Source organism: Pteropus alecto, unplaced genomic scaffold (genome assembly GCF_000325575.1).
Source record: "Pteropus alecto unplaced genomic scaffold, ASM32557v1 scaffold139, whole genome shotgun sequence".
Lineage (NCBI taxonomy): Eukaryota > Metazoa > Chordata > Mammalia > Chiroptera > Pteropodidae > Pteropus > Pteropus alecto.
The window spans coordinates 2,596,698-2,609,898 of record NW_006443567.1 but is presented as its reverse complement, the minus strand read 5'-3'; the positions used below and the strand labels follow the sequence as shown (position 1 = coordinate 2,609,898).

The window sequence follows — 13,201 nt, the reverse complement described above, 5'->3', positions numbered from 1 at the left end:
TGAAAAAATATTTTCCTGACTGCAATCACACCACAAAGTATGAATACAGTGGAATATGTTCCCTGAAGGGTCTGGCTATACCTTCCCATTCTCACATGAAGGAATTTGAGAATTAATACTAACAAGTAAACTACTAGAATAAATCAAGGGGATATTTTGAAAAACCACCTGGAGACAGACAGACAGAGACAGACAGACAGACAGACAGACAGCAGAGATGTCCGAACCACCATGGCTCTTCCCCAAGATATGGGGCAACCTGGGATGATGGTACTGGTTCCCCTGCAAAGCGCAAGCTACTTTGCTGTCAGACGAAGATGCCAGAGTGTTGGAGTGAAATCAGAATGCCCTTTCCCAACAGGTTTGCCCTAAGTTGTCTCTAGCTCATCTGCTTCCAAGAAGTGTAAAGCAGTGGGGACTGAGGAAGGTCAGGGAGGAGTAATTAGCAACTCGACACTTAAGGACTTTACAGCTAATAATCTCAAACCTCCCAATGGTACTGGGCTGCTGCATGTAAATATTAATGGTGACTGGTCAATATCCTGAACTATAAAAAAGTCACCCTTTCAGTTCCTCTTTGGACCACCACGACTAAGGAAAGGAGTTCAGTTTCCAAGAAAATGCATATACAGTCATACCATGAGCTCTGCCACTGACAATTTGGCAAGCTGAACATATGTATTTTATATAAATACGTTAAGGTATATAATTCAAAAGCTACTGCTTTGCATGACTTTAATTGATAATATACTACTACATGTAATGTTTTCTTTCTTGAAATTTTTAACATATAAACCTATGAATGGAAAAAAAATAAAAGTTTTTAAAATGCATACCTGCTTGAGTCTTCACAATGACACTCATACGACGGCGGACAGAATCAAAGTTTAAGGTGTGAAGAAGTTCATACCTTTGTAAGAAAAATGAGAAAAGTAAAATACCTAGAGCACATTGGGAAAAATAAAACACAAGAGAAACATCTTAAGAGAACAAAGCTCTCCTCTTTGGGTAAAAAATCCTGGTTATGTGTATAACTGGTAATTTCCACTGTGTCTTTAAAATTTCTCTGCACTTAGAACATTCTGTCAGAAAATACCAGTGCTGGTTAAGGGGTATCTCTATCCTCTCCTTATAGAACTTAAAATGATAAGGAGACAGTGACTACACAGGAATACAGGACAAAGAAATGTCCCACCAAACCACATCTAACAGGTCTAGAAATAGTTCCACCCTGCCAATTATTTTAATCACCTATTTATTTTCTTATAAAGGGGCTCTGGACAGAAGTTTGCACATATGTTCACTGATTTTTCTTGCACCGTGTGTTGGAGACCTGAAATGGCATCTTAATTTCAGAAAGTCCAGACGGACTCTCATTCAGGCTACTGGACCCATATGTGAACTCAACTGGAATCATTTTGACCTCAGATGAAAAATGTCTTTCTCCTCCTCCAACTACATTTACATAAAATAAAACTCTGAAGTGGGATAATAGAGTCCTACATTTATAGATGCAGTTTCCTTTGCTGCCCTTACTAAATTCAATTGAGGTTGACTGGGGTTAAGACGTGACAAACACACAGTGTTACTTACTCTTCTATTTCTTTTCTTTGGTTTTCTATTCTCATATGGCCATTTTGAATTCCTAAAAATGTGAACCCATACCTGTCAAAAACAATAAAAAAGATCTTTGTATATCTCTAAAGAATGATTAATTTCCCTTGCACTGGGGTTACTTGTACTGTTTATTGCTTCTTTTTCTTACGATCTCAATCTATAACTGTACTTCCCTTTATTGGTTGAGATAACATGGTGCAAGTCAATGCCCAGTTACAAACTGTAACCAAGGAAGAGTCAATTTGTAATTCTAATTCTGTAGCTAACATACTGGGTAACCTTTTAGCCTCTTAATCATCTTGGGCCTCATGGGTAAAATGGGACTGTCAGTTACCAAATGATGACAAAATTGCTAGGAGTACTTCAGAAATAGCATGTGTTGTACAAAAAGTGGCCACTGTTATAATTTGTAAAATATAACATGAACATTCAGACTTCTGGCTGGTAAGCATAAATAGTAACGCAAGTTACATCTATGCACTGATCTTTTTCTTTTTGATCTTAATTGGTTAGGGTTTTGGAATTTTTCACAAACTTTCAGACAAAGATGCCTGGCTTTTTATTAAAGAATAAGGATATTTACAAGATGAGGTTACTGAAACAAACAGAGAAAAAAAAATAACTCCTGTCCTGTGATTTCACTTTCTCAGGACAAATACAAGAAATGCTTAACTGTTTTTTCACTCTTCAAAAATGTTAATTTCTCTACAACTTACCTCAGGGTTTTAAAAACAGCTTTATTGTGGGGTGGCTCCATAGTGTAGTGGTTAGCACATCTGCTTTACATGCAGAAGGTCCTGGGTTTGCACCCCAGGTGGAGCCACAGACCATACCCCAGGTGCGCCACACCCTCCGAGTGTGGCAAGGGTGCCAGGCCCTGAGTGCACCAGGCCCCGGGTGCACGCCACAAGCATGTGGGAGGAGACACCCCAACTTCAGAGATCCAGTTCTTAAGGGGAAACGGCAACATCCATAAGTCAGGGGTGGATGCGGGTGGGGGGGGGAGGAATTAAAGAGAGGGAAAAAACAGCTTTATTGAGGTATAACTGACAAAGAGCTGCACATATTTAATGTGTGCAATCTGATAAGTTTGGACACATGCAAACATTCATGATATTGTCACCACAATCAAGGTAAGAGACATGTCCAATACCTCTCAGTTTCCTTGTATTCTTTTTTTGTTGCTCTTTGTGATAAGAAAACTTAACATGAGATCTACCCTCTTAATAAATTCTGAAGTGCTAAAATACTGTATTGTTAACATAGGTATGACATTGTACAACAGATCTCTAGAACTTATTCATCTAGAATAACAGAATAACATAAGTGCTTACTTTTTAGCTCCTTTCACCAAAGCTATTTCATCTGGTGAAGAGGACACATAGGTTAATTCAGCTGATTCTGTAGCTCCATCAACAGCATCATTTGTTTTAATTTGTACAGTATGGCATAAACACAAGGCACGCATAAAGAGTTCTTCTCGATTCTGTTGAGCAGTAATAGAAAAATGACTATTTTATTTTCATTTTTATCAATTGGTAACTAGTCCACAAACAGAAAAGATATTAATGTGAGAGAAAGTTATAACCTCCAGCAAATTGAATTAGCAGAAATTCATAAATTCTTAATACTCAAATGAGCTACATATCCTCCTAGTACTTAATAGCATTCCTGATTCTCAGCTAACATACCCTAGGGGCTGTGTTAACTCATTCATGTTAGTGTAGTGCCACCTAACACCACAACAGTGACTTCTTCACAGCCTAAAAGAGTTCATTCAGTATCTAATTCACAATCTGGCAATTGCTCAGGCGCAGGGAGACTCTGGTTTATTTAATGCCTAGATACTCCTGGGACTTCAATGATTTGAACAGATATCATTCTTGGAGCAGCTCATACTTTTAAAGACAAAGCACAAAAAAGTTATGATCACACAGACAAGTGAAAGTTTTATCGAAATGCAATTTCCTATTATTCTCTTTACTTATAAATTCCAGAGGTGTTAGTAAAACGAGAAAGGTGAAGTGAAAGAACAAACAAATGTCTATTCAAAAGTCTATGTCATAGGCCCAAATTCATTTCTAATATGCAGGGTTAACACATGCATACATAAACTTGTAATACAGAAAACAGCACCTTATCTGCTTTGTCAAAATAAGTTAAGGATCCATCAGTTTGAGAGAGTCCATCAGTCTCCTGAGTTACACCTTTATACTTATGCCCATCTATGCAGCATTCAATGAATTCCATGCTGTTTTCAGTGAGTGTTCCGGTTTTATCTGTAAATACATAATCCACCTAAAAACAAGGACACAAACATATGTGTTTTAACTTTGTTCCGAGTGATTAATTTTTAGTTGGGTGTAAGACAGAGCAATGCCCATATCCATAGAAAATCACCTTTTCTAAGACATTCTGTCAAATATTTGGCAATTACAGAAGCAATATTATTAAAAGAACTAGAGAAATGAACTAGTGTTTTTAGACACTGAAACAGTATCACATGTCTAAGGTAGACCTACTCAAATATATAAGATTAACAGGAAGGAAAAGTATGGCTATTTTATCAAACTAATTTAATACTTGTTTTGATGTAAAGAAGTTACATAAGAAAAATCAATTTTGCAAGCAGGAAACAAGAATATATTGACTACTTATTATACACACACACGTGCACACACACAATATTTGACAGGAACTTAACTGGGATATAATAAAACTTTTCCCTGAAAAGTAAAATTTTCTGTAAATATACTGAAGTAAAATGCAGTGTCACATAATGTGCATAAGAATTACAGAATATAAATGAGACAGGGGAAATAATAATATTAGCAGTTAATCAGGAGACACAGTAAGTCAATAATGATAAAAACATAATTGAAATTTCTTTCCACGTACTATGTATATATCCAGATACTCCTCAAAAAAGTTTTCAAATTAAAAAAAAAAGCATTGATAGATTAAAATATGAGTACTTTCATAAATAATGGAAAAAAATAAGTAATTTTTCCATGAAAAATAAGCCATTTTGAGCATTTCCATTTTATCTGTTTTTATCTCTTCTATTTATAACATCTGGCTTTTGGAAACCCACAATTTTATCCTCCTTTTTGGCAATTTACGCTTAAATAGTTAAAATTATGGGCTGACAGGAACAAGCATAAGCACACCATTAAGGTTTTATTATGTAAGGAAGAAAGAGATGAACTCCAGCAGTAGTTGCTTTCTAATTATTTTTCAAAGCTTTTCACGGTAGCAGCACTGGTACAAATATAGCATTCCAATCTTCATTTTTTCCTCTCTTAGCCAGCCAAGTTTGAATTTTCTCTTTAAATTAATCCAAGTGGTATTATTGCTGTGTTGTTAGATTTTTTCCAGTTAAAATGAAAGTCTTTGGGGCTTTTCTGATCAAAATTATTAACCTTTATTTTCCCTTGAAGGTTGTCCTGGATTGCTGCACCTCTTGTACTTGGGTGAGCATTAATCAACCCATTCAGAAATCTTTTATGAGTGTCAAAGGTAGTAGTTTCAAAAATATAAAGTACAATCATTTGCCTATATCTAACAGGCTGTGCAGTATGGATCTACATACAATTAATCTCTCAGGTATAGGTCAATAAACCATACCCTAACACAGTAATTATCAAACTGTAGCATGCATCACACTCACTTCAAGGGCTTGCTGAAACTCAGATCGATGGGCTCTATCCCCAGAGTTTCTAATTCAGTAGCTCTGGGGCCGGGCCAGTTAATATGAATTTCTAGTAATTTATCAGGTGATATTGGTACTGCTAGTCCTAGGATCACACTTTGAGAACCACTACTCTAATATATGCTCTATACTCAGGAAAGGGGGAGGAGAGGATTGGCTGTTATTAAAAAGTATGTATTTTCATATTTAAGTGAGACAGAGGGCTAAAGAGTGACAGGATGCTGCTTGCCTCTCTAAACAGCCTCTTCTTCTCTAATGGTGAGTTTGAACCAGGTAAAAAGGCCCCTCTCTATCAACAAGTTTAAACCCATCACTTTACCTAAAGTGAAACAGATGTTCTAAGGTAGAAAGAACTCTGAATTAAAGGTCGAACACATGGAACTGCCTATTTCATAGGTCGAAATCAGTCAAAAATGTTCACATCATTCAACCTAATAGAACACCTGGAATGGAGTCTTGGCTCCAGCATCTACTAACTTTGTGATCTTAGAGAAATCTCTTCATCTTTCTGAACTTTACATATTAAACTTAAAGAACCAAACCTGTCACACAAAGCTGTAAAGAATACCAAATAAAGTTCATCAATATGTTTTTAAACTATTAGGTATTATATACATGTTGATTGTCATTGCTATTGATTTAAGCAAAATTACACAGTACTGGACTCCTTCTATCATCCCACATTTCCTATTTTTTCTGATTATGATCACATTGCTATCAGTTAGGTATAATATGTGTTTCCCCAACTAAATGGTGAACAACTTTGGGGTTTGTTTGTAATAGTAACCTCAATACCAAGAACATCTTCTACATACACAGTAGAAGTTCAATACGTAACCAGTGAATTGAAATGTTAGAATCAGAGTACATACTCAAACATGCCAGTAAGCGTAGCTGCAAGACTGGGAGGGGATATAAAGGAGGCTACCTCCACAATTTTTTTCAGGACAGGTTGAAACCATTTGGTTGTCTGAAGGACTGATGTCTGATCGTAAAATACCCCATTCTTTTCTTCTTTTCCAACTGAACTGAGTGAGCAGTCTACCTCTTTTTGTTTCTCTGGTCAAATACTATCCTAAATTTATCTTTCTATTTTAAAAAATATCAATGTAGGTCATTCTTCGAGAGATTAAGCAAGTGTTTGCAATGATGTTGATGAGAACTAATTGACACTGCATTTAGTAACATAAAAAGCCCTATATCTCATCAAGGAGGAAATTGGTTATGCTTCATTTTTTATGTACCATTCCATTGAAAGTTAAATGACCTAAGAAACTATTTCAAAATTTCTTTGCATTTTCATTCAGGTAGTTTCTATACATGTAGGCTGATAATGACAGTGTTGTTTTTTCACTGTGTACATTGAGGTGATCAGACTATTAAACTTAGTGATTTGACTAAATGACAATTGAACCCAGAAAAGCAGGTTTTGACTGGAGAAAGAAGTAGTGGATAAAATGAAAACTGTAGTTTTTTTTCACTGATCAATTTTACCAGATCATTACCCAAAGCTCCACTCTACTTTCTGCAGTGTGAATACAGTCTAAATGATAGGAACAGGCTGCATTCCCATAGGTAACATGGAATCTGCTGAGGTAGAGATCTGGAAGAAAGAGATAAGGGTCTCATCTAGTGGAATGTGGCCTGGCGGGGTGCGTGCGTGCGTGCGTGCATGTGTACAGTAGCCTGGAGCTGGCCATGTTCATCCTTGGTTAAGTTAATTCACATAGCCAGGCACTGGATCGAAAATGGGCATATTAGTCAACTAAATCTTTGATCAGAGAAAAGTTCACCAGAGGTGGCTTGTAACTTAATTTTTGTTTTTCAAGAAAAAATGCTACTAATTGATGCCTCTTAATGGGAGTAGAGTAGTCCTACTCATATAGCTCTGTCCCTGGAGCTATATGAATTTTTTAAACTTCTGGTTTAAGAAAGCTAAGGTCAGCTGCTACAGCTGAAGTCACCTACAAAAGAATATCTAAGAAGAAAGCATTTATTCATGCATTTCTTGTTGAATCTTTAGTGACTCAGTTCAGTAGCACTGTGGCCTACAAATTCCATGCTCTGGGATCCTGGAGTCCTGAAGTCAGGTTTCAACAAAATGATATCTGGAGAGTCCTTTCATCCTTGAGTGTAGTTGTCAAGAGAGTATGTTGATTTAGGTAAATACCATGTAAAGAACAGAAATAGAGAGTAGGGGCAGAGGGAGACTAAATTTAGGAAGAGAGTTTTGAGGTATAGATGCAAAATGGCACCATTTAAAACAAGTGTGAGGCCCTATTCCAGCCACACAGTTCCATTAGTTGAGTTTGTATCTTCCAGTCACAGAAATGACATTTCCACATTCCTGACATTCTAAATATCATAATTAGATGCAAGCCAAAAAATTCCCTCAACATATGAAGATCATTACATGACACGGTAAATTCAGACAAAGGGAAAAACTTTCTCAATACTGTTTTAAAAAAGCACCTAAAAAGTCATCACTTGAAGAATTAGAGCTAGACTGCATTGTACTGGAAAACAAATGCACCTGGGTTAGAAACGAGGTTACCGCCTGGACTACATTGGTATATGAAGCAAAAAACATTTTGAGGAGTGCAGGACCTCACATTTTCCTTTCATTTAAATTTCTGAACTGGAATAAACAACTGCTTTCTAGGTCTATGTTCCATCTGATCAGAAATGTACTAAGAAAATGTCAACAGGACAACTCTGGACAATCTAGTTGATGGAACAAAATATACTTATAAATGAGCTTTATTTACTACCCTGTATTCTATCCCCAAAGGGCTACAGCTGTTGATGAAGACTACATGTTTCCTGTTCCAAAGCAATAACCCATAATCTAACAACATCACCAGGTAAGTTTTAAAGAAGATATCTATAACATTCAAATTTAATACATAAATGGGATCTTTCTAAAAAATGCAAGCAAAATAATTGATGCTATAGGTATGAAAACATTGTTTGCCTTTATTACATGTCTGTATAAAGGGATTTTCTTTGAATCACGTTTCTAAATGTAAAACAGTCACATACATTGGTAATTCAGACTGCAAGAAAAGATATTTTAAGTATGTTAACTTATGTTAAATAAAAATATGTTCTAACCTGACCAAGTTCTTCATTAAGGTCTGATGTGTTAACCAGGGCTCCTTCATTAATTTCTTCATCATAAAAGTCCTTATCCCATGAAATGAAAAAGGAGCCCAAGAATTTCTGCATTTCTACTGTGACATACATGGAGACAGGAATGATAAAGTTGAATAAAACCATAAATGATAGGAAGTCGGTGAACATTTTCAAAACCTAAAACAAAAGAAATAGTTCACGCTAATTAGATGCATAGTTCCATCCAATAAATGCAGTATAATGAACTAGTTAACTTTCTATCTTTATTTCAATGCTGAAAGCACTGCTCTTACTATAAACAAACAAACAAACAAACAAACAAACAAACAAACAAAACCAAAAAAAACTTCTCAAAGACACTTTATCAACCAATGGTCAAAATTATTATCACAGTATGTGAGAACACCCTCAATTGTGTCATTATTCTTCAGTGTACCTTTTGACTCAATACTTTTACACTTCCTTAAGTTCTTGTTCCTCCCACCCTGAGACAGAAATGTAGTAGCAAAGTTTATATGTAGGCACTCATTATGCTCCTAGCATGCTATATCACAAGCTCATATATTAACATGCCAGCTTCTTTCCCCAATTATTTAAAACCCTTATCTAAAGAGTTCAAAACAAGCATAAGAAGCCTAAAGTAAAAAAACAAAAACAAAAACCACCAAAATAAACAAATAAACCTCTAAAACTTAACTATTAATGGCTTAGGGCTACCATACAACCAAGGGAATACCCAGAAACTAACAATAGGTATCATTACCTGAGCAGCATTTCAATAAAGGGTGGTGTGGTCACGAAGTGCTAGAGTGAAAATTTTCAGCATAAAACAAATTACCTTCAAAGTATCCCGCTCTTTCTGGGTCTTTTGGTTATACCAAGGTTCATCGTTATATGGGGTACTTTGCCAAACATACTTTAGAGTAGTGCATACTACAGCTTTGGTCAGCAAGATAAATAAATACACAACCAAGAAGGCATTAATGGATCTGAAAAATAAGATGTTATGGATTGAAAACCATCTAATTACTTAAGATATCAACCAGGTATAATTAAAACTGTTCAGTTTTCTAAAGCTTCTCCTGTGTATGATGTGTAATCACAGCACAAGTCTGCATGTATGAATCACCGCTGAAGCATTACTCTCAAGTGGTAAAATGGAGAAGCCAGTACTGACCTGTTGGTCACCAATGCTCTCTAAAGTGCAATGGCTGACTAGCTTAACATAACTTTAGTAAGGATCCTATAAAGTAACAGGACACACACACACACACACACACACACACACACACGCTAATACATGCATGCACCAACACAGATTTGACCCTTATAGAAGGAGTAGGTTGTTTCCATTTCCCTAATTCCTAAAGATTGGGAGTAGAGGGTGGGGAAGCGAATATATGAAATCCTTAAGCTTAGTACAGATTCCTTTAATCTGAAAGTAGAGCTATGGAAAGGGTGTCTGTCACGGATGTAATGGATATCCATGTCAACGATACAGAGGTCCATGCCAGTGGCAACTAGCTTGAAGGTCTACCAGGTACCAGTGCAACATTTGCCTGGAGACTATTATCTGTGTTATAGACACCCTTTACATATAAAGCAACTATAGGACCCCAAACCATTATCCAGAAGCAAAAGGGAATAAATTTATATTTCAATTAAACTCTGCCCTTGAATAGCTATGTGAGCTTAGGTCACTTATCCCTGAGACCATTTCTTCATCTGTAAAGTGGATAGGCTAACAGGAATTACTCCATAGAGCTGCTCAGAGGATTAAATCAAATCAGAAATATAAATCACTGAGTGCAATTTCTGTAACACAAAAAAGACTCAAAATGGTAGCTGCTGTTATAATTGATTTTTTTTTATTACGATTGTTATTCAGAATTGCTGAGAAATAACTACTTCGGTTCAAAAACAACTAAAAAAATTGTGGTGCACACTAACTTTTCAACAGCAGAACGTTTCTGAGATTTCCCTTGGTAGTTCAAAGCCATTTTGGTTTCCATTCCAGTGTAAACAGCAACTCCTAAGGAATAACAGAATAAAATGAAAACTAGGTTACAACCAACTCCCCACTCAGTTGGATTTATCAATTTTTTTCAGTCTATAAAAGTAGGAATTTTATACCCTCTTCTATTCACCAGTTTACATATTTGTAGTATAATTTTAATTCTACATAATTTGTCATATTTCAAGGTAGTTTACCATCTTATAAATTCCCAATACCTAAAAATAGGCTTAGATTAAATGGCAATTGTCTGCCATGTTCAATTTTTAACATGCACTACTTATGCACAGGTTTTATAAAGCATATTTCTGATAAGTATATCTTAAAAATTGTTCACCATATATCTTCTTGGTATTTTTTAGTGTAGCTCCTTTCAACAAGAGATTTTCAGGTCCCAAAGACCTAAATGAAAAATGAACACAGCTGATCCAAACAGCCCAATAAATAACACCATCAACTTTGGGGACATATTTTGCCCTAAAACACATCTATCTCCAGGGTTCAGAATATATCCGTCTACTTATATCACATGCTTACTCCCCAGGATGAATTGAAAGATCCTTCCTTCTGAAGTTACTTGAGGGTACAGCACAGATGAAGGCACAGTACAGAAGTAGCTAGCAGCACACAGAGGTAGAGAGATGCACAGAGAGATAAAAGGATTATGAGCCACAGACAGCAAGACAAGAACAGGATAAAGCAGCAGACAGCAAGACACAGAAAGAGAAGGTGGCAGATAAAAGACTGGGAAAGCAAATGTCAAGGTGAGAAAGACACATTGACCTATTTATAGAAAGGAGAGTAAACCTTCCTTTTGGGGGGTCATTGGGCAACTGGGCATTTCTTTTACTTCCTTTTGAGTATGGTATAAAGGCCAAGTGGAAAAGTTGAGGTAATTAACTGGATAATAGAAAAGGGAAGAAAACATCCCTTTATATAAACTGCTTCGTTATAAATGATTAGCCTTTCATTCTACTTAAGTCCAGGTAATTCTCTCAGCATTTTATCCACTGCCTACACCCTCAATGACTCTCCCTTAAACTACTGTTCTCCAAGTATACGATATTGTCAGCCACTGCACCAACAAGGAAAATAAATATAGTGCCTAGAACGATACTGTCAGCCACTGCGCCAACAAGGACAATAAATATAGTGCCTAGAACAGATTCGGGAATATCAGTCAAAGTATCTGGAGTTCTACAATATTGGAAACCCTGAGCATCACTTCCAACACCAGCTCCCTCCCAGAAAACACATACTTAGAGCCCCTACACCACAATCCTACCAATTACAAGATTGGTTAGTTAAGACCCATACGTGGGATACTGGGTGGTTACTCCAGATTTATTCACCTTCGCATCTCTTTCAATAAAAAAAATTGGCTATTTCAATGGGCTTAAAAGAGAAATATACCCCACAAAGGACAGATTAAATGAGTAACAAACTAACCTGGCAACAGCCTCAAGATTATTACTATAGATATTGATTCGTCCAACAAACCTGCAAAAAGAACATTATAACAAATGAGTGTTCTATATCCAGGTAAAATCTACATACCACAAGTATGAGAATGAATCAAAATACAAATAATGCAAAAAAGATAAGACTCTGAACTACGAATGTCTATTATATTTCTGAACAAACTTATGAAAAAATGGTTAAGGTGTGTAACATTTTCCTCTAAGTCTTAATATTCTAAATTGATTTTCAAGATCTACTTGGCATTGGGCATGCACATAACACTCCTCTCATTTCTACTTTCTATAAATAATAGTCTTCTATTTTAGATTCATTTGAAGAACGGTTCCTGGTGCTAACACAACTTTCAAAACTATTAGTTCAGTAGTTCTTTCACTTGAGCATCAGAATCACTGGAAGATTTATAAAACTACAGATTTCTGGGCCCCGTCCCCAAGCTTATGATTTAGGTGAGAATTTGCATTTCCAACTAGTTAGATGATGCTGCTGCTGCTGGCCCAGATAACCCTTTGAGAACCATGACATTGAACAATGAACACTTGATTACTATCTTAGAAATTTCTAAACTGTCTTGCAGCTGATCTCATTACTGGGGTTGATCTAATCACTTAATATGGCTAGGCACATGGTAATCTGCATTTCTGAAAAATGGGGTAAAAAGGCCTAATCCCTCCTTAACAAGAGTGTTATGAGTATTTTATAATTTGCACTATAATTTTTTTCAGAAAATGGAACTTATTGTTACTATATACCAAAATATGAAGGTCTGCTAATTCATTCATCATATATTAATTGTGCAAGTAGTATGCTAGATGCTGGAGATAACACTAATAAGTAAGACACGTTCCTTGCCTTAAAACAGACATAAAACAGACAAGTAAACAGACAATTACAATGTTGATTACCATTAGTGTGGTAGAAATATTAGGTATTCTGAAATCACATAGCAAGGGCACTCAATCTAATCTAGAGAAATTAGGAATAACCTTCCCTGCCCTAAAATTCTCCTTTACATTTAAGGTAACTGAAAAATTTAGAAGTTGCTCTATAAATATGCAAATATATGTATTATTCTCTAACTCAAGCAGAATCAGTCACTCCGTTTTCTGTGATTCCATGGGCCTTTTTTTCATCTCTATTATCTCACTGTACTTTAAGCCTAGCTTTGCAAACTGTGAGCTCCTTGAAGACAGAAAACAGCTGTTTTGCTTTGTGGTCCTAGTTCCTATTATCACAAGGTAGAT

General features: G+C 36.0%; 1 protein-coding gene across 3 annotated transcripts in view; it reads right to left on the bottom strand.

Moving 5' to 3' along the window:
- The window catches only part of ATP11C (ATPase phospholipid transporting 11C), a 162,671-nt gene that overhangs the window by 51,179 nt on the left and 98,291 nt on the right, over positions 1-13,201 (bottom strand). For all 3 annotated transcript variants that reach the window (XM_025041264.1, XM_006924186.3, XM_025041265.1), the window contains 9 exons: positions 11,928-11,978; positions 10,816-10,880; positions 10,415-10,496; positions 9,303-9,453; positions 8,444-8,641; positions 3,754-3,915; positions 2,952-3,103; positions 1,594-1,665; positions 837-910 (listed from right to left, as the gene is read on the bottom strand). In XM_025041264.1, coding sequence (XP_024897032.1) covers positions 837-910; positions 1,594-1,665; positions 2,952-3,103; positions 3,754-3,915; positions 8,444-8,641; positions 9,303-9,453; positions 10,415-10,496; positions 10,816-10,880; positions 11,928-11,978 — 1,007 coding nt within the window. The remainder of the gene's footprint in view (positions 1-836; positions 911-1,593; positions 1,666-2,951; positions 3,104-3,753; positions 3,916-8,443; positions 8,642-9,302; positions 9,454-10,414; positions 10,497-10,815; positions 10,881-11,927; positions 11,979-13,201) is intronic.